Below are 23,231 nucleotides of genomic sequence, written 5' to 3'. Positions count from 1 at the left end.
CTCATGTATGGTTTTTAAAAATCAAAGCAGAATGATGGCGCATTCATAAAAGAACTTAAAACAGTATATATCATGATTACTTATATTTAGAGAGCGTATATTATGCAAACATGCATGTGTACAATTCACATCCTTTTGAACCATATGACCATATGAACTCAACACGAAGTGCGGCGCCTTAGATACGTGGTCTATCCTTGACCCCTCAATCAACGTTTTCATACGTATACATATGGGCGATATATATTATGTAAGCATGTCAGCATATATTATGTAAGAGTGAGCATCTTAATGGTAAATAACATTCGGGACTGAACGTGAATTAGTTTCTAATATATATCCTTCTATGTTTGGGTCGTGGGTGTGAGACAGGATAAGTATTTTTCGCTCACTGCTTTCAAAACGTTGTTTCTTTCATTGCAAGGAGCCGGACAAATTAATGTCATAACCCTCTTTTTCAAAGTGAGACAAAAAATACATTTCCAGTATTGTCTGGAACAAATAATGAAAATGCTCTGTTTTTTTATTTGCTGTTAAACACTGAATTCAGCAATATTCCAGCTATATGGCGACGGTCTGTAAATAATCGAGACTGGATCAGACAATCCAGTGATTGACATCATGTGCATCGATCCACGCAATTGGGATACGATAACATGCATCAACCAAGTCAGCGAGCCTGACCACCCGATCCCGTAAGTCGCCTCTTACGACAAGGATAGTCGCCTCTTGCGACAAGCGTGGGTTGCTGAAGACCAATCCCAGCCCGGAATCTTTACGGGAACAAAATGGTCCGTCTTTTTCTAGGAATGTGAATACTCACCGTGACTATATATATATGGTGATGTATGTCCCCTCTCCCCAAGGCGAAACAATATCCGCATTAGCTGCATCTGTTTATCAAGCTGTGGGTTGCCCTGGCTTTCCGGAAGCGGAAGTGCTAAACACGTGAGAGGAAGTGCACACAGACACAGGCACACCAGCACTCGCTGGACGGAAGGGGCGGTCCCCCAGTCGCGGGGCATTCTGGGGTAGCTGCAATCAACCAAACAGACACTAATCAATCAAGCAATCTCAGCCATCTACGTGAACGTCATACAAAGTCTACGCCCTACTTACAATGATTATGATCACAAGTAGGGAGGGCTTGTGATCTGCATGCGTAATTGTAACCAGTCTATTTGAGGGATCTTAAAGATTATTGATTTATTAGCAAGTGGCCTATGTGAGAAAGTTTAATCCCCCTATAAGCGTTTGGAACCAGAAATTGGCGACGCTAGCTTTCCATCTATCTGGGTTAAGAACACTCAAACTCCTTCTCAAGTATAAACCAACAAGGTTACATTATTAGTATGTAAATTTGTCTCTCTGTTCTTTTAAGGTGCGTACATATTAATAAGATTGCAAATACGTTAACAACATCCTTATGCGTTCACAACATCCTTCAAACCTATATTTGTCAAAAGGTTTCACCTACATTTCATTTAGTGGGCAAGTAGCGTGTAAATGTGTGATACTATTTCCGTATGAACTAGTTTCAAATTGGTAACGCTCTCGGATCCCCATACCCTCTCTGTTGGCGTTGTAAAAGGCATACTAATGGATAGTTTGAAGGAATTATTGGTTCAATTAGGAACCCTGTGAGGATTTCGACAAATGCCATGTACATACGGTCACCCGAATTCACCCAAGGTCACGATGGCCAGAATCCTACAATGCGTACCTGTTATATATTTATCCCTCATTATTTCATATGTAGTGTCATCTAACTTTCAATGTTGTCCGTAAACTATTATTATGTCAAATGTGGCGTGAACAGACATCATGGGGCAAACCAAGAGATGCTAGTGGAGTTTATCACCAGGGGTCTCGGCCAAATTTTATCAAGTAGACAATATTGAATAAACATTATCAAGGTCAAAACGCCTATAACTGTAATTGATTATGAAAAGTTAAAAAATGCCTTTAGTAATATGTAAGACATAGCGTCACTTGACTGTTAATAAACGCTGGTTAATTTTAATTTCATACCTACAAATGCATTTTCAAGAATCCTTCGCGCTCAAAAATGTCGCCAGTTAAGATTATATTAGATCAGAATATGTGTTGTTAATTCGCAACTGGAAATCTTTTCTTTCTTAATCATCAGTAATGTAATAAATGGGATCGTCAAAGAAAAAAATAATAGGGCTATAGATGAATCAGTGTTAAGTGCCATGTGAAGCTATTCCAACCACTCGTGCTGAGAAGTCCAATTCCCTTGTTCCCATAAAGAAATTAAAACAGACTTTGCGTTTTTCAAGATGCTATTTCTCAAGGTGGCAGAAAATTCGTGCGTGATTGTGTTACTATTTTTGCTCTTAGAATTACCTTTGAGTGGAAATATATGGACTGCAATGTTCAAAACAGGTTTTGATATTAGATATAACATATTCACAAAAGATAAATGGAATAATGACGATGGAAATAGAAAATGACATAGCCCTTTTCAACGACATTTTCACAAAAAAAACAAAAAGGCATGGTTTGTAGGGAGGTATGTTGTTTGCTTGTTTGTTGTTTAACGTCGCACTCAGCAATATTCCCGCTATATGACGGCGGTCTGTAAATAATCAAGTCTGGACCAGACAATTCAGGGATTGACATCATGAGCATCAATCTACGCAATTGGGATACAATGACATGCACCATCCAAGTCAACGAGCCTGACCACCCGAACCCGTCAGTCGCCTTTTACGATAAGTATGAGTTGCTTAAAACCTATTTAACGAGGACCTTCAATTGGAAAAAAACTGTATACATTTATTTCCAGTATTTCATTACACGGCCAATAAGCGTGTTCCTTGTATCCGATGCTAATTAAGCGGAAAATGAGAAGACACATTTATCTCGTATCCCCGCCCAAATCGATGACTGTACGAGTCGCCGATGACTCGAAATGTTCCATTTTCAAGATGACATGGTTGATTAAAGACTAACGTTTCTTTTGTCTGGGGAACTGGAAAAAACATATGACCTCGGACAAGGTGAAAAAATAACGGATTTCGAACTTATCCTGGAATGATTTAAAGATGATTTGTATAACTACGCTTATAAGAAGAGTTTGGTTTGGTTTGGTTTGTTGTTTTACGCCGCACTCAGCAATATTCCAGCTACATGACGGAGATCTTTAAATGATCGAGTCTGGACCAGACAATCAAGTGACTGACAACATGAGCATCGATCCACGCAGTTGGGACCGATGACATGCATCAACCAAGTCAGCAGCCTGACCACCCGATCCCGTTAGTCGCCTCCTACGACAAGCACAGTCGCCTCTTACAGCAAGTATGGGTTGCTGAAGAGCTTTTCTACCCCGGATCTTCAAGAGGGGGAAAAGAAGAAGTAAATTTGTAATGTGTCATTCCTTTCATAAACTGGGCGTGGTCTAATTGTTTTTGGATTTATGGAAACATAAACGCAAAAACATTTGCTTGCTAAGCCAATCAAATGCCATGGAATCACTTGCCTATTTATTTATAAAAAAAATGAACTCAACAGGAAGCACCTGTACAGGGCCAGGAGGAACACATACCACGATGGCAGTACAAATAAAAAGAGACCTTAAACTATACACCTGAAAAAAAGGTTAAGCATCACCGCTTATATATTTCCATGAATTCTGAACAAGGATATTTCGGAAATATGTACGGATGCCGTTGTGTGTTTGTTGTTTATCGCCGCAGTCCGATAGAACGAACAAACTGATATCTCCTGTATATTATCGTTGTTTTGCTTTGTTGTTTGTTTGTTGTTTAACGCCACACTCAGCAATATTCCAGCTATTTATGACGGCGGTCTGTAAATAATCGAAACTAAGTAATTGACATCATGAGCATCGATCCATTGGGGTACAATGACATGCATCAACCAAGTCAGCGAGCCTGACCACCCGATCCTGTTAGTCGCCTCTTACAACAAGCATAGTCGCTTTTTATGGCAAACATGGGTTGCTGAAGACCTATTCCTCCCCGGATCTTCACGGGTCTCATTAATGTCTAAAATACCACCAAAATACCACCGATACCTACCTAGTAACTATAACGTATGTCGATAGTATATCAGTAAAGTTGGTGATTGCTCATACAGATGGACAGTGTGGATCGATTATCCCCCCAGAATATTTTTGAGTGCGGCGTTAAACAACAAATCAATAAAATCGGATTTTATGCCGCAAAATAGGTAATTGATTTCTGTTCCTTAACTTCAATATGAGTATGTCACTCTGTCAACAAAAACAAATGTGATTTGACAGATAAATATTACAGGATATGATTTGTATTAAATGGTTGTTCCGTAAGGAAATGTGGCGTACGTGTTGTTTAACTTTTTTCAAGGTGCATAATTAAATTTGAATCTTCCCTCAAGAACAGTTAACCGTTTTAGAATTAAATACGCCCAATAGTATATCAATCCCGGACAAGACAAGAACTCACACAAAAAACACGGCTTGGCGCTGTCATTTTAAAAACCTCTTAAAAACCACAACATGGACCCAGATAATCTTTCTGAAATCTCATCGAAACGGTCGAGGACAGCAACAAGCGTTATATAGCGCTGAAGTGATAGCTACATTCTAGATGTGCCAATAACATGTTAGAGACACTGTAAAAACTTTTCCGGGAACTGGCGAGTCTTCTTCAGCCTTGCTGTTATAGGAGTAATGATTGATAGTGTATTCCTGATACTTAAAGACAAAAGTTACTTAGACATGCAAAACATTTTACATATCACAGTGACAAACTCTATGTAATTACAGTCCACATGAAGAGCGTTCCTACAAAAAGTCATTCGAGAACATTCTATATTTCTTGCAAAAAAAACAATCAATAACATTTGGTTTAGGGTTTAACGTTTTTAATTTTAGTTTTAAAATAAAATAATCCACATAACCCAACTCACTCACTCACTCACCTCGGGTGCCGAATTGTAGTTGAAAATGAATATGCATAGCTTGTTGCACCTTCAAACCATACATCAAATGAACACATAAGATGTATGAAGTATCAGTAAAAACTGAAATACCCTAACAACGCCTACCAAGAAAATCATAGAAAATGCTATAACACCTTGATGACATCGGATATACCACACGTTTGTCTAAAGAACAAAAAGTAACCTTTCTCCTATTGTTTTGGATAACCCAAAGCAATAAATCCCTTTCCACAATCACAAGAAATATCTGTTATTTATTTGCTATTGATCTATCGTGCAAAATCACATTACTAAATGATTTATTTTGTCTAGAACTGCTAGCGTTAAATCGTTTCATAATTTTGGTTTTACAAATCCAAAATTGCATTCTTTACAGGGAATGTGGCAGGTATCCTTTGTGCATGAAGGATCATATAAGATGATAAAATTTAGGTAAAAACTTCAGGAATGAAAAAAATGATCAAGAAAAAGCATGTAACGTACTATGATGACATTGAATATACCGACCGTCACCATAGTTTTGGATCTGCATGATTTGTCATACATATATTTCTTTGTAACTAAGCTCAATATTCATTTCACCCGTGAAGATCCGGGGTAGAATAGGTCTTCAGCAACCCATGCTTGCCATAAAAGGCGACAAAGCTTGTTGTAAGAGGCGACTAACGAGATCGGGTGGTCAGACTCGCTGACTTGGTTGATGCATGTCATCGAATCCCAGTTGCTTGAATCGATGCTCATGATGTCAATCACTGGATTGTCTGGTTCAGACTTGATTATTTACACTGTAGACCGCCGTCATATAGCTGTAACATTGCTGAGTGCGGCGTTTAACAACAAACAAATAAACAATATTCATTTCGTACAAGAATGTTAAAAAAAATTCAATCAAGGTTGGACATAAACACTGTGCAGATGTTTTTTATATGATGTATATGGTACTTTTAAAAGTTTATTGGAACCTGGGTTATTCCTGCATAATGAATAAATAAATAAAACCAAGAAATATATGAATCATATTTCGCTTGAGAGTTTGCGTATTTGTGATACATGCGAAAGGAAATATCCATCTTTGAAAATCGAGGAATGTATCCTGATTGAAGATCTGGCTTTGAAGACTGGTGTCACTTCTTGAGTGTTTTCTCTGAATTCAGAGATGTAAGAACAGTAGGAAACCTGAAACTTCTTGTTTGTGAAGCTATTTACATCGCAAAATGATACCATTCAACATAAAGTTGTTGGTACATAATATCATCGGTTACTGTTGCGAACTAAAATTCTGAAATCTACGTTTCCTAAATAATTTGCCCATACGTGGAATCGTATCGGAATGTATTGGGCCTAAATCCTTTTTCTACAATAAATAAGTTCCCAATATGATTTAGTCCTATTTAACCGGATACAACTCTATATTAACGAATTTTACCTTTTAGAGGGCGTTGTTATATTAACAATGGGCAGCTCACTATTGTAAAATATTTGACACCATTTACCCCAGAAACATTATTTTACTTCGAAAATTGCATGCTAACGGATATTTGCGACATTGTTGCTTTATTTAACCAAGATAACTACGATCTGTCCAAATCGGTAGCGAGTGTGTCCAATATGTTTGTATTAAGACGATACATCAGATTTACTGGGTTGCCGACGGGGTCGGCCGTAGCACGTGCTCCATAATGAAACAGGGCAAGATCATTCCACCACCGCTGATTGAGAGTATCAAAGACCTCTGACATAAGCCCCCAGCTAATGCCATGGGACTTGCGAAATGCCTTCAGAAACCCCTTTCTCCGGATTGCTGAACATTCCTTCAAAAGACGCAGGCCCATCATGATGCCGTTAGGGGATAACTTTAACGAAAATCTTGAAGATTAGCCTAATCTTATTGTTAAGAATAAATTGTTCATCTTTGATGTGCAAACGGGATGGAGTTGTTTTTGTGTTGGTGGAGAGTGTTGGCTTAATCGTGACGTTACTTTCAGCGCCTTGTTATTTCGCTTCCGGGTGAACAGTTATGAACTGATACCTACAAACTGTAAACAGACACTGTTGATGGAGGGAGCATTTGGTTGTGAACGAGAGACCACGTTAATCCAGGCGTTATTCTTCGCAGTGCAATTGTCCGGATTAGCACGTGTCCTCATAAATGAAGCATGGCTATAGAGTTGTAGAGTTGGTGCCTCTATGACCAGTATTTTATTTATTTCACATCGTGTCAGGTTGATGTGGGAGCAACTAGAATTGATGCCTGTTTTAGATGTTTACCACATTGGTGAAACCTACTAGCACGGGTATGGTGCTGACAAACCTGGAAACACAATCGGGACCAATCTGAGATTCGAACCCACATATTTGTCTTGTACGTCTAAGGGTAGCAACTCTGCACAGCTAACGGCGGCTCTTAGACGACGGGCCACCAGTGACTCTATACAGACGTATAACTGTATGACCCGTGAAGATCCGGGGTAGAATAGGTCTTCAGCAATCTATGCTTGCCGTAAATGGCGACTATGCTTGCCGTAAAAGGCGACTATGCTTGTCGTAAGAGGCGACTAACGGGGTCGGGTGGTCAGGCACGATGACTTGGTTGAAGCATGTCATCGATCCCAATTGCGTGGATCGATGCTCATGATATCACTCACTGGATTGTCTGGTCCAGACTCGATTATTTACAGATCGCCGTCATATAGCTGGAATATTGCTGAGTGCGGCGTAAAACAACCAACAAACCAATATAACAGTATCTGTTCGGATGTCATTGTCCCTAGAATAACGAGGTCCGGGTTATCAGTGTTTCACTGCGTGTGATTTGGTGGTTTGTATCATTTTTTACACTCGATACTTCACCATTTTGATAATTATACATCTGAAGTACAAGAATCTATAGTATGGTTATTATAAAAGCGACAAAGAGATTGATAACACTATCTAAAACATGCAGGCAAACAAAACAAGACTTTTTCAGATTTCATAATATACGGCTGTCATGAAGAGCATCAACAGTTTGAATTTGTAAATGGAAACTGTATATTTTGAATTCGGACTTTTTCCTGGACAGGATGTGTTTTTGGTGACTGCTACCAATACACAACGTGTTTAGCATCTTTCTCAGTGCAACCAGCATAATATTTTTAACATCTGTTTCAGTGCCACCAGCATAGTATTGTTAACATCTGTTTCAGTACATCCAGCAAAATATTTTTAACATCTGTTTCAGTGCACCCAGCTTAATATTTTTAACATCTGTTTCAGTGCATCCAGCTTAATATTTCTAACATCTGTTTCCGTGCATCCAGCATAATATTTTACCATCTGTTTTAGTTGACCAAGCATAATATTTTAACATCTGTTTCAGTACATCCAGCTTAATATTTTTAACATCTGTTTCAGTGCATCCAGCATAATATTTTTAACATCTGTTTCAGTGCATCCAGCATAATATTTTAACATCTGTTTCCGTGCATCCAGCATAATATTTTAACATCTGTTTCCGTGCATCCAGCATAATATTTTAACATCTGTTTCAGTAGACCAAGGATAATATTTTAAACATCTGTTTCACTGCATCTAGAATGTTCAGCGAACAATGTATTTGTGGAAGCTAAAACCTGAGAACATTTTTTTTCTTTCAAAATTACCCCACCCTCCCAACGAATAGCAAATGTTTGGCGCAAAAGTTCCAATGCATTGATCTCATTTCCGACATAAGTCTGGATGTTGCAATTAGTAACTTGTGTGACACTGAAACCGTGTCTCCATGAAGTAGGGAATAATCTATTACTAAATTGATAAACATAATAAAAAAACATTATAAAACTTGAGTTAAAAGACAATCACAAGTGGTGTAACTCAAAGTCACAAGAACGGCAAATTGTTCCCAGCATTGCCCCTCTTCAAAGATATTTTTCATTTCACGTCCCCAGCCCAAATCCCCCTGACCTTGTTACCATGTGGGCCGCTCTCCTTAACAACCTACTGATGCCAGATACATCTCACATTCGTAATGTTTCTACACCAAATGTTAAGAAGCAGGATAATATCCGGCCATATACAAGGAAGCCTTTGACACGACGAAAGAAGACATCCCAACGTCTACACATCATAGATTAGCGATGTGAAGGCTGTGTAAGAGTAACTGTCATACAATGGGTCTCTGTCCCTTCCTCCGCCTTGCTCATGCCAGCTGGTCCCTCCATAGGTTGTCATTAGCGTTGAGAGATCCGGCACGGAGAATTTGTAACGGTATCAAGTGTTTAGTCGGAGTTGTCTCATCTTCGCTTGATGAGACCGTGCCTTGTCGTGTAAAGGTACGCCGTGCAATCTGAACCTTGCGTAACATGGTATGCTTCCAACCAAGGTCAAGGTTGAGCAACAAGGAGATCATTGTCGAGAAATTCTGGTTGCTTGGTTGTTTAACGCCGCACTCAGTAATGTTCCAGCTATATGATGCCGGTCTGTATATAATCGAGTCTGGACCAGACAATCCAGTGAGTGATATCATGAGCATCGATCCACGCATTTGGGATCGATGACATGCATCAACCAAGTCAGTGAGCCTGATCACCAGATCCCGTTAGTTGCCTTTTACGACGAGCATGGGTTGCTGAAGACCTATTCTGACCCTGAACGTTCGCTCAGACCCGATTTTTTAGAGACCGCCGTCACATAGCAGGAATATTGCTATGTGTGGCGTTAAACAACAAACAAACAGACAAACAAGGGGACCTGGTATTATAAGTTACACGAGCACGTTGTGCGTGATTTTACAAACGGGGTGGTCTTGTACACCTCTGGACAAAAGATCTTCAACTGTTACCATCTCGCCCATGGCACAAGAAAACATGATACGAAGATACGATTACGTCTACACAATAAGAGAGACCGCCTCCGTGGTCTAGTTGTAGAGCGTCCGCCCGTAGAGCGGAAGGTCCGGGGTTCGATCCCCGGCCGCGTCATACCAAAAGACGTTAAAAGATGGTACTTGTTGTTACCCTGTCTGGCGCTCGGCATTAAGGGGTTAAAGCAAGGACTGGTCGGCTCGGAGTCAGTATACTGTGTCTGAGTGGGGTACTCATGTTAAACTGCGAGGGTATCTTAGTGAGCTAGCACTATAAATCGGCATCAGTCCGGTCTAGTACAAGCAGCCACACACACACAGACACACGTGCATGCACGTCGCTATATAAGTGCAATAATCTTGGACGCGACGTTAAACCCAATTTCACCTCACCTCACACAATAAGAGAGAGAAGTTGTGGATGTCAACTGCTTTATTATGAGGAACACAAAGACCTGTTCACAGGTTACAAAACTGACTTTAGGAGGAAACTGTTTTCTGACATACAGTTTGTAATAATTATCCTACGACCGATCTGGACAGTCAGTAAGGTGATTCAAAGTGATTGAGTATGGTTTTACGCCGCTTTCAACAATATTCCCGCAATATCACAGTAGGGACACCAGAAATGGGCCATTCAAAGCGCGAAGTGGGTCAAATGCGATATGACAAAGTATGAACCGTTGCATCAAACAGTATGACGTTTTGATGTCTGTACAGTCCGGCTGCCCCGTGAAGATCCAGGGTAGAATAGGTCTTCAGCAACCCATCCTTGCCGTAAAAGGCGACTATGCTTGTTGTGAGAGGCGACTAAAGGGAACGGGTTGTCAGGCTCGCTGACTTGGTTAATGCATGTTATCGTATCCCAATTGCGTGGATCGATGCCCACAATGTCATACACTGGATTGTCTGGTCCAGAATCGATTATTTAAAGGCCGCCGACTTCTAGCTCAACTATTGCTGAGTGCGGCTTTAAACAACAAACAAAACAGAAAGCTTCATTAATATCCATTATTGATCCCCATGGGTTCCGGGTTAGAACTGAACTAGCAACCTATGTTGGTGGTATGAGCCAACAAAAATAAACTGAATTTAAAAAAAAATGTTTTTTTATTACAACCTGACCACTTTTTTATGAATTAATAAATTTAATTGAGTATCACTTTGATATAAGGATGAATAAGACATGGTGGGACATTTTTCAAAGTTGACGTTTTTGGATCAGTAGTGCGTAATACCGCCACGATGTTTTAGACATTCATTCAGTCGACGAGGCATACTGATCAACAGATCCGAGTGAGTGAGTATGGTTTTACACCGCTTTAAGCAATATTCCACCAATATCACGGCGGGGGACACCAGAAATGGGCTTCACATATTGTACCCATGTCTGGAATCGAACCCGGGTCATCGGCGTGACGTGCGAACGCTTTAACCACTAGGCTACCCGACCGCCCCCCGACAGATAAGAACAAAACGGTGAAACGATACACTGAATATTGCTTGTAACATATTGAATAGATCGATCACGTATTAGATTGGAATTGTCCTCTTAGAGTATTTACTACTCTGTGCATTATAATATTCACTTGCAATATATATCTCATTGCAATACACATCACAGAATTAATCAAGCAATTTCCCTTAGTCATAATTTTTCGTTTATCGCAAAAAAATACGTCCATGAAATACTTCATTACAAATCAACATGTCCGCCGCATTCAAAACTGACAGAATGCTTCATCGTTGGGTATCCTGTTTTAACACCAGTGTCTAATGTGGCAATATCGCAGTCGAAATCAGACAGTACTGTTACCAAACCCCGACAAACAACATACCTTCACCCCCACATGTTACACAGCATTGTCCCCAATGGAACAAATTGTTGAATGTTGACTGTGAATTTCCTGAGCAAGACACTCGACGATTATACAGATTATAAATGGTAGAATTATATCTCTCTAACAGAGAGATATGGCTTGGTATTCGCCTCAATGTCCCGACTAATAAATGTATCACAATCCCTCATCACTTATAATTACCCGCCAATTCAACTTCACCGGAAGTATACCTCAACGAAAATCTTGGCAAATGACTTCTTCGCATGCAAGCAAATAGAAATCATTAATTAAGACAAATACAACCCGATCGTGCTGGAAGTATAGGAATTCACGTTTGTTATCCTCTCTGGTGCGATTCTGTTTGGTTAATACCGACGAATCTATGGGGCAAAACATTTCTGATAAATCAAGCTACGGCAGCCACACGGCCTCTTTGCGCACCTCTTGTCTTTTACCGCATTGTAAACACGGCAATGTATAAGACTGTGCGCTTACATTCCGCTTTCATTACATTTCACAGTAGCTAATAGAATAGTGTACAGAAAGTGTTCGTTTGAACAATTATGCTTTCTTCTATGCCTCCGTGGTCTAGTGGTAGAGCGTCCGCCAGGAGAGTGGAAGGCCCGGGGTTCGATCCCCGGCCGCGTCATACCAAAAGTCGTTAATAGATGGTAATGGTGTTTCCATGCCTGGCGCTCGGCATTAAGGGGCTGAAACAAGTACTGGTCTGCTCGGAGTCAGTATACTGTGTCTGAGTGGGGTATTCATGTTAAACTGCGGCATGATATCTCAGTGGGCTGGCACTATAAAATCGGCCATATCTCTCTGTCCGGACTAATACCAGCAGCCACACACACAAAACACACACACACACACACACACACACACACACACACGGGCATGCATTCACTTCATCTCACACACTGACATTTAATTTGATAAACATGTACAGATTACTGGAAACCGTATGTTCAAAATCATTGAATAATTAGTGTAACACCTAATATAGACACTTGTATCAGATGCAGTACTCAATTCACTTAGTGGACCATGGTACATATCTAAAAAGATCTTTCACACATTATAATCTTCATCCTTGGGCATATATTGGTATAAGTCCAAAATAAGAGGGTTTAAAACAATACCAGTTATCACATCACGAATTCATTGATTGAATTCAAAAATGGTTTTCAAACACAGCCATTTGTATGTTTGTTGTTTAACGCCGTACACAGCAATATTCCAACAATATGACGACGGTCTGTAAATAATCGAATCTGTACCAGACAATCCAGTGATTGACAACATGAGTATCGATCAACGCATTTAGGATACGATGACATGCATCAACCAAGTCAGCGAGCCTGACCACCCGATCCCGTTAGTCGCCTCTTACGTCAAGCATAGTCGCCTCTTACGGCAAGCATGGGTTGCTGAAGACCCATTCTACCCCGGATCTTCACGGGTCGAAAACACTACCTTTACAATGTGTAGTTTGAGCGGGGCTAACATTATCCTTATCATGATCAGGGCTTGCCTTTGAAGGGTTGTAGACCACAGAAAGGCTTTGGATTCATGATAAAGAATAGAAAATATATAGAAGTGAGACATTGGTAAGGAAATCTCACCGTTCTTTGTTTGTAACTTTCAACGTTAATAATTGATGGCATGTGTCACAATATAACGAACATATGTTATGTCAATATGACTGGCATGAACATGTTCATACAACTACCACATGTGCATGTCAACAAAGCAGACATATGTATATGCCAGCAGAACCAAGAAGTCACATATACATGTCACTAGAACCAAAACGTCACATATACATAACACTAGAACCAACAAGTCACATAAACATATCACTAGAACCAAAAAGTCACATATACATATCACGAGAACCAACAAGTCATAGATACATATCACGAGAACCAACGTATGTGTGTGCAAGCAGAACCAAGAAGTCACATATACATATCACTAGAACCAACAAGTCACATATACATATCACTAGAACCAACAAGTCACATATACATATCACGATAACCAACGTATGTATGTGCAAGCAGAACCAAGAAGTCACATATACATAGCTCTAGAACCAACATATCTACACGTCAACAGATCCAATATGTGTACGTCAATGAGGCCAACATATGCGCATGTTAACAGATGGAGCATCCAACATATGTACGTCTATAGAACCACCATATGTCCGTCAACAGAACCAACATATTACGTAAATAGAACCAACATATGTACATCTCAACAGAACGTACACTAGTATATGTACTCTTTAACAAGATGGGGATACTCGGAAATAACTTAACATTTCCAGAATTGTAAGAAATATTAGTTTCCAGTAAAAGGTGAATGATAATAATGAATTGGGAATACTTTACAACCGGTAGTGATGTATTACAGTAGATGTTATGACTGCGAACGATCTTGAAGGACGATAGGGATAAGGTGGGAAATTTCAAAGTTGACGTTTTTGGATCAGTAGTGGGAAATACCGCGACGATGTTTTAGACATTCCTTCACTCGACGAGGCATACTGAGTATGAGTATCTCGATGGCGATTTGAGGTAGTCTGTTCCACTCCTCTTGCAGCGCCTGGCCGAGTTCACGATCAGCCAAAATGGTCGGCGGCCTATGACGTTGACGAACACGTCTTCCTATCATCTCCCAGACGTGTTCAGTGGTGAAAAGACCTGGGCTCATTGCTGGCCATGTCATTCTATGGATGTTGTGCTGCTGGTGATGGGCACTGGCGATTCTTGCACGCCTAGCACGGGCGTTGTGGCCCTGAAAGACAAAACGTCGACCCACCCTGCCTTGAATGCGGGACAACAAACGGTGTCAATATGTTGTCCCGATAGTACTGTTCAGTGACCCTTCCTTGCTAAATTTAGAATGGGATTCGCTCAGTCGTAGTGATGTCTTCCTACCCCATAACCTATCCACCGCCAAATTTGTCACACGTCTCAGGTTGACGTTGACGTTCATTTCGACGTCGCCAGACACGACCATGCCTATCAAGGAAGTGCAAATTGAATCGGGACTCATCTGAAAACATGAAACGTGACCAGCATCAATAATTTCGACGTTGTGTACACAACTGACGTCTGTTGGCAATGTGACTATTTGTTAGGGGCAGCACAACACCAGCCGTCGAGCATAGAGATGAGCGGCATGTTGTGCGGCATGTTGTGCGGCATGTTTCGGATTAATCGATCCTGTTCTCTTGTCGTTGACCTGGGACGCCCTGAACGGGGTCGATCATCAACATGTTTGGTTTGTTGTACCTGTTGAGTCTGCTAATCACAGACTGTGAACAGAGAACGTATTGGCCACTGCTCGCTGACTCCTGCAGTTTCCGGAATGCCTATCACACGTAGACGCCCCGCGCGTTGCAGACGCCTCATGGCTAGTTCATACACAAACAATGAATATAAACCAATAAATCCCCAGTGTATGATGAGCAGGATCGATAAGATTTACAGAGATAATGGTCCACAGAGATTAATCAACTATCCCTGAAAATGTCAAAATTGGGAATGACTCGCCATTCACGTGATGCGCTCCTGTGTGAGGAGACTGCTAACTGTAGGATGTGTTTACAAACAGAAACGCTCTTGCATATTATGTTTGTCGTCAACAAGTATCTTGGTTCTAATACTTGGTATTAGCATGAGACCCGTGAAGATTCCTGGGTAGAATAGGTCTTCAGCAACCCATACATGCCGTAAAAGGCGACTATGCTTGTCGTAAAAGGCGACTAACGGGATCGGGTGGTCAGGCTTGCTGACTTTGTTGATACATGTCATCGATCCCAATTGAGGGGATCGATGCTCATGCTGTCAATCACTGGATTGTCTGGTCCAGACTCGATTATTTACAGACCGCCGTCATAGAGCTGGAATATTGCTAAGTGTGGCGTTAAACAACAAACAAACAAACAAACAAATGGTAGAAGCATGAGTTCATGATCCCCTACTTTTTAAAAAGAGTATATAGGAACGTCAATAGAACCAACATAAGACTTGACGTTTCTTTAATGTCATGCGATCCCAGTATCGGTTAATGTCCTAAGGATGGAGAAACCCTTCGTTGCCACAGACAAGCACGTGGTGGTATTCATATTTAATGCTTCTGAGATTCCTTGTATTTTCATCTTTGTCATAATTAATTGACAAGGATCTTCAAACAGCATCTCCTTCCTTGATACACTGCCATCAATTTTCACGAGTGCCCTTGGTTTAACGCCTCTTTGAACAGTATTTCCGTTACGTAACGAAGCATCGCCTTAATGCGAGATTTAAGCCCATGGTGACCTGTGAATCAATGTCGAATATGCCCAACAAACAAGATTCCAAATAAATTTCTTTCTGAAGTTTGAAAACATTTTTTTTCCCTATATTGTTCAATGCTAGCGAAGAGCTACTATGACTGAGGAGAAATCATTTAAAGAACTATCAACTACACTTAAACAGTATTTTAGTTCATCAAAGCGTGTAAGGAATGAGTGTGTAGTGAGTGAGTGAGTTGGGTTTAACGCCGCTTTTAACAGTATTCCAGTTATATCACGGTGTGTCAGCTTAATGTGAGAGGAAAGCCCAAAGTGATGTAGGTGTTTACCACTTCGGTGAAACCCATGAGCACGGGTATGGTGCTGACAAACCTAGTAACATAATCGGGGCGAACCGGGATTCGAACCCACAATCACGGGTTTCTGGCGTGCCCAAGGGACGCAACTCTGCACAGCGAATCACGGGGCCTTAGACAACTGGGCCACCCGTGCCCACAAAAGATCGTGTAAGATGGAATGATAGCTATCAGGACACGCGATGTATTTTCATGTTAATCTCGCGCGTGTACAGTTTCGTCACAATGATTTTGCAGGCAGACTCTGCTATAATATACCCCCAGGACTGGTCCGGACATTTGGTGAAAAGATCACTGCAAGAAGCATTATACATTTTGAACGCATTCATGCATACGCACATTAAAATCGTTAACGTAATATACCGTACAAATTATAACTCCTATGGCAATTTGCCTAGGCTGTTCTTTCTTTTTTTTCCAAAAGGCAGAAAACTAATTATAAGCACGGAGTACATGTTGAACTCATATTCTTTAGTTCCACTAGTTCACATAACTATCACATTACACAACATAATCGTGACCTCATCAACGTCAAGCTTCACGTTTTGCGGACTAAGTGCGGAAGACTTGGTCGTTTTGTGGTTTATAATAAATTATGTAAATAATGGAACACGCTGAGTGGACCCGTATGGTTACAACCCGGAGAATCTCGACATTCATTGCACCAGCATTAAAAAAATATTAACAAATAAAAAACCCGAAATTCTACATGAACTTTCAAAAATGGTGTTGGTCTGTTGACAAAAAATCATATTATTTTTGAAAATTATTATTTCAAGTCAGATGGTTGTTTTTCTTCCCCAGCTAATCCTTGTATAAACGGGGAACTTTAATGAAGTTATTTAGATTCAGCAGCAAGAAAACAAAGACTTCAATTTAATCTTATTCCAAATTTGTGAAAGTTTGATTCGATGGTACAGTAAACGATTTTTTTATGAGCACATTTCAAATAAATTAAATGATATTTAAAGTAGCCTTTTCTGGATTCCAATGATTAATTGGAATTGTGGGGTACTGTTAGCTTCTTTAGAGTTTTTCCCCATTAGTCCTAACGAGATAGACTGTGTATTGATATTTATAAAATTGGTGTCGTGTCAACAAAAATGTACAACGTCAACGCCGGAGAATAACCAGTCTCGATTATCAGACGAAACACATTCCATTGGGCGTAAAAGGCAAAATAGCTGTGAAAATTGTATGAAAGGATTACTGAAAATAAGCGAAGACACCGGGTGTTCGCGAAAAAAGTTATTCACATTAAGACGAGTTAACGCCACGTATTACTGTAATATTGTTACTGCCTTTGAGTATTGCTCGATGCCTTCCATCCAGGTAATGTGTATGACTATTTTCTAAAAACAATTATGATCGTTGGTTTTAACAAAACGTTTACGGGGGCACGGGTGGCCCAGTCGTCTAAGGCGCAACGATTCGCTGTGCAGAGTTGCGTCCCTTGGGCACGCCAGAAACCTATGATTGTGGGTTCGAATCCCGGTTCGCCCCGATTATGTTACTAGGTTTGTCAGCACCATACCCGTGCTCGTGGGTTTCACCGAAGTGGTAAACGTCTGAGACCTGCATCACTGTTAAAAGCGGCGTTAAACCCAACTCACTCACACTCAAAACGTCTACAAGGTGTCACTTGGATCTCTCCTTCACATTTTAACCTGATGGCGTGAAACACTCCCTCCCTCCCCCACTCACTCACACTAAATAGTATCTCTTGATTGAATGTGTGTGACACCGCTTACACATAATCAGCAGTATTGTGTATATGTGTGTAAATAGCAGATAGACACAGTTGTGTGTAGATGTTTGCAGACGATGTGTGTAGATGCATTAGTAAGATCATTAGCTTATCCGAACATGTTTGCACTGCTTATCCCCAGGTGCGCTGTACATTTCCTGTCTGAGCTTCCTATGGGGGTTCCTCTGGACTAGATGTTGACAAGGTTCCATCTCGTGATGAAGGCAAACCAGAGTCCCTGCTTCTGCAACAATGATGACTCTCTGGGGACAGTAGGGATGAGGAACGTCGGTGTGTGTGAACATCGCCGGCTGACATGGACTGTGTATCAGTTGCAGGCATTGTGGACTCTCAAGCTGTATCTGAGAGACGGTACAGGATTGCACAGAGGGCGTGGACAAGGGGAGGGGAGGGGTCACACCACTGCAGGGGGGGGGGGGGGGGGGGGAACAAGCTCACTCAGCGTAGCCTTTTTCATTTCATTGTCGCTTGGACCGGAGGCGAATGAGTTAGTGTGTTGAGTTTGTTTAAAGTGGCTTTGACGTCTTAGGGAACATCAGTTACTAACATATCCCGGCCTGTTAGCTCACCATTGAAGGAAAACTCATAGAGTAACTAATCATAACCTATTGGTACTCTTTCAGGAGTGTTTTTGTAAAGTGGAGAAAGACAGAAAAACAATTTCAGATGCTGTCTCTGGTCGGGTTATCTGATCTTTGCACTGACACTGACCTTAATACAAACCACAATGTTGACATCCAAGAGTCGGAGCCAGTCAGTTGCGTTTGACGCTAGTGCTTCTGTTATATTACAGTGTGTCAGCTTAATGTGGAGCGAAATCCCAGAGACCCGTGAAGATCCGGGGTAGAATAGGTCTTCAGCAAACCACGCTTACCGTAAGAGGTGACTATGCTTGCCGTAGGAGGCTAACGGGATCGGGTGCTCTGGCTCGCTGACTTGGTTGATGCATGTCATCGTATCCCACTTGCGTGGAATGATGCTCATGATGTCAATCACTAGATTGTCTGGTCCAAACACGATTATGTACCAGATCGCCGTCATATAGTTGGAATATTGCTGAGTGCGGCGTTAAACACCAAACAAACAAACAAACAAACAAACAAACAAACAAACAAACAAACAAACAAACAAATGAAACCCCAGAGACATGTACGACAAAGAGATCCGTTGAACGGTCACAGGGTGTGTGCATTTAAACTTTCCATCACATGAATTATGAAACTATTATCAGAAGTTACTGTTTTATATGTACCCAGTAACACTAAACCAAGATATAACGCTCATCTAGAATGATACGTTACCTAGGCAAATTCATTGGCTTTTTTATAGTCTTGCATCTCTGTTCAGAGAAGCCAAATTTACATTGATCTCTTGAAATGATCGTAAGACAATACATTTATAAGATGGATGAATCATAACATCATGTCAAAAAAGCACCTTATTAAAACTATTTAAGTTATATATTCTTGGATATACATGTAATAGACTTTTCGGTCGTGTCATTTTTGCAGTGTTCTATTTTATACCTACTTCCCCTTCTAAGCTTAGGTTACATTAATGTCACATCAATCTATCTACATTTTTGTAAATCTAGTTAAATGCTATGTAGAAATAGTGATGTATGTTCTCGATATGGGCCTGTTTTACGAACATCCATTAAATAAATGTCCTTCTTCTTTTCAAATGTCACAAACTGTTTGCTAACGATACATTAGGCACTTGTCATTAGGGTAAATCACATTTTGGCCAATAAATGGAACGAATTGCATAAAACACTCGGATACCTTGACTAGATTGGGCAAGTGAAAATCGGTAAACTCGCCCTGTTTACAGCAAATGAAATTTCACATGTTAGACAAATGGATTTGCGAGAAACACCGGAACATTATCTGCGTGGTTTATTCGCTTGATGCGAGCAGCTGAGAATCTTATCGTTATCCTGTTGAGGGCAAATTAACTTAGCCCTTCTTCCAGCTACCCTATGCAATAGCTGGCTGATCTATTTAGCGTTCATCCTACCAATGCCATCTGTTATCGTGGACGTTACCAAGCAACGCATCTTAATATGTAATACAATATAAACATGACGGTCGTGAGGCGAACATAACTGAAACGATGAATATGCGCGTGAGGAAAAGTTAATTGAATTTGGCCATTTTGTCACTCCCTCTTTAACACAATTTCGCCGTTTTTGAAATCCACAAATGTGATCGTTTTCACTTTGTATTAAATAATGGAATGTTTTTTTATGGAATAGGAACCTGATTTGAAGGTTCTCCTTCCGTGGCACTCTTCATGCTTGGTCAGATCATTCGAAGAAGAGCACCTGAGTGAACGAATTTCGTATGGCACTACTTTTACCCTCCTACCACTAACAATACGAGGACTGGTCAAGAAGCCTAACAAACAAAACCAACAATTGTGAAAGTGTTTTTCAACATAATCTCCCTGCTTTTCAAAACACTTCTCATATCGATAGTGAAGCTTTTCAATTCCAGTCCGGAAGAAGTTTTCTGAAGCCACCCTGAAAAAAAAGTTCACGGCAAGGTCATCGTTGTCGTCATAGCGCTTTCCACGAAGGTGTTCTTTCAGTCAAGGAAACAGGTTGAAATCACTTGGTGCCAGGTCTGGCTAGCATGGAGGGTGATGAAACTCTTCGAATCCACATTGTCGCACAGCAGCCTTTGCAAGTCGAGAGGTGTGAGAAGAGGCATTGTCATAAAGTAGTAGAACTCCAGCAGTCAGCATTCATTCTCGCTTTTCTTTGACAGAATCTCTTAGGCGATGAAGCAAATCAGCATTGTAAGCACCGGTATTCGTCTTTCCACTTTCTAAGTAATCAGGAAGGATCATACCCTTTGCTTCACAGAATACAGTGGCCATTACTTTCTTCATATTGAAGTCTTGAATTTCTTGGGTGCCGGAGAAGTGGAATGGTGGTATTCCATGGTTTGACGTTTTGACTCGGGATCAGAGTGGTAGACCCATGTTTCATCACCCGTTACTAATGATTTTTTTTAAATCTCTTTTTAAATTTGACGAAAACCTCCTCAGTTACCTCTAAATGTTCTCTGGCAATGTCAGTCCTTTTGTCCTCATGATCAGAATTTAGAAATTTCGGCAACCAACGAGCAGATATCCTATTCATCTGCAAAGGTTTATGAATAATAGTTTCAATGGATCCATGGCTTAGACCTGTGTCTTCCTCAAGTTCAGCAATGGTAACACGTCTATGTATAAGTTTTTTATCTATCTCTCTGATTAAATATTCAGTGATGGAAGTTGAGGGATGTCCAGACCTAGGGTCATCATCAAGGCTTGTTCTCCCAACCTTAAACATAGTTGCCCAACGTTTAACAGTGGAATATCTAGGGCATATATTCCCATACACTTGTGACATGTGGCCATGAATTTCTTGGGGAGTACCTTTCTCTAAAGTCAAAAACTTGAAAGCTGCTCGATGGTCATTTTTTCCATGTCTCTGTCCATTTGGACCCCCATCACGTTCAACTGGCTGTCACTAGTATACAAACGGCCTCAGTAGACCAAATATACTAGCAATGAACTACTCAAACAAGGTACAACATAGTTCACTTTGTGATGGCCCATAATTTAATGTTAGTCAGGCTTAGAACTCTTTAACCAACCCTCGTAGTATTAATAATAGTACTACAACTACTACTGCTGTAAATGCTTGTAGTAAAAGGCGACTGTGCTTGTTGTAAGAGGCGACTAACGGGATCGGGTGGTTAGGTTCGCTGACTTGGTTAATGAATGTCATTGTATCCCAATCACGCCGATCGATGCTCATGATATCAATCAACAGATTGTCTTGTCCAGATTCGATTATTTACATACCCGGAATATTGGTAATTCCGGCGTTAAAAACAAAAAAAACACACAAACAAACCTACTACCAATACTAATACCAATAGTACAACTGCTAATCATCATCATCATCAACATCATCATCATCATCATCATCGTATTTAGCTTATTTACAGTCGAACTCGTGGGGACTTGAAAAGGTTTGAGTTATCCAGAGTTCTAGACATTAGGGTAAAGTATGCTTAATTTGGAAACTTGTGACTCCCGAATGAGTTCGAGATAGCCGCCAATTAGATAGTGTGTACTGTACTCACAGGAATGTTATGATTGAGGTCACCAACATTATCGCGCTCCAGGTGGGGAGGAAACCGGTGTAATCGACGCTAATGTAGTGGGCTTCTTTTCGCGAAATTCAATCCATATCAAGACAGAAGAACGATCTGCACACATTTTAAAAATATGGAAGCCGGGTCTCTGGTGTGATGCGGAAGGTTACCTCAACACTCCGTCGGCGTGACGAGAGAAAATTCTTGGACCCCCGCCATTGCCGACAAGAAACTCACCGACAGCGCAATAAAAACCAATACGACACATAAATTGTTTGGTTGCTTTGGTTAAACATATGTTCTTGGTGAATACATTCAATGAATCCGATTCGTGTAAACGAAACGTTGACATGTCTTGTACAATGCAAGCCTGTTAATGCTTTGTAAAGGGGGTAGACATTTCACTTGAAAGCATCTAATCGTGTTTTATATGGACACATCTGAAGGTCTATGTGTGGTTGCGTGTGATAGTTCAGATTTATTTTCGCGTTTCCTCTATTGGTGATGAATATCAGTTTCAGAAACCCGAGAGTCACAGAAGATGAAGATCAATACATATGTGTCATATATTTCATTATTATGCTCCAAGCCCACGGATGCAATAGATCTGTGCATGGTGACCCCGTGACTGTAATAAGAAGATATAACTACTGGCTTACAACACATCCTCTGTATCAAGGCATAAGAAATTAAATAGACGTGAAATACATGAATAATTGTCAGCGTTACGGTCACCATTTCACAATGGCAATGTTGGCAACATGGCACAATCTACAGAGAGTGTTACATTAAGAAGTATGCCTTAGCTTAACGTAGTCAAGTAAGAAGTATCAGAATCGTTATGAAAGGCTGTACACATATGCAATGTAAAAAAATAGAAACAAGAATGATGTCTGGTGGTAGAATTCAATTGCTCCTGTAAAACAACTTATTAACCTGAGCTTGATATTTCTCATGTATTTATGGTTATTTATGTCTCAAAAATT

The 23,231-nt window shown here is 40.5% G+C and overlaps 1 protein-coding gene across 1 annotated transcript in view; it reads right to left on the bottom strand.

Moving 5' to 3' along the window:
- The window catches only part of LOC139462062 (uncharacterized), a 47,273-nt gene that overhangs the window by 11,112 nt on the left and 12,930 nt on the right, over positions 1 to 23,231 (bottom strand). Inside the window, exon 2 of the mRNA XM_071243565.1 lies at positions 824 to 1,035. Coding sequence (XP_071099666.1) covers positions 824 to 1,025 — 202 coding nt within the window. The 5' untranslated portion in view covers positions 1,026 to 1,035. The remainder of the gene's footprint in view (positions 1 to 823; positions 1,036 to 23,231) is intronic.

This window comes from Haliotis cracherodii, unplaced genomic scaffold (genome assembly GCF_022045235.1).
Source record: "Haliotis cracherodii isolate W230 unplaced genomic scaffold, xgHalCrac1.p SCAF_15, whole genome shotgun sequence".
NCBI classification, from domain to species: Eukaryota; Metazoa; Mollusca; class Gastropoda; order Lepetellida; family Haliotidae; genus Haliotis; species Haliotis cracherodii.
The sequence above is the reverse complement of the archived record's forward strand: the minus strand, read 5'-3'. Positions and strand labels throughout refer to the sequence as shown.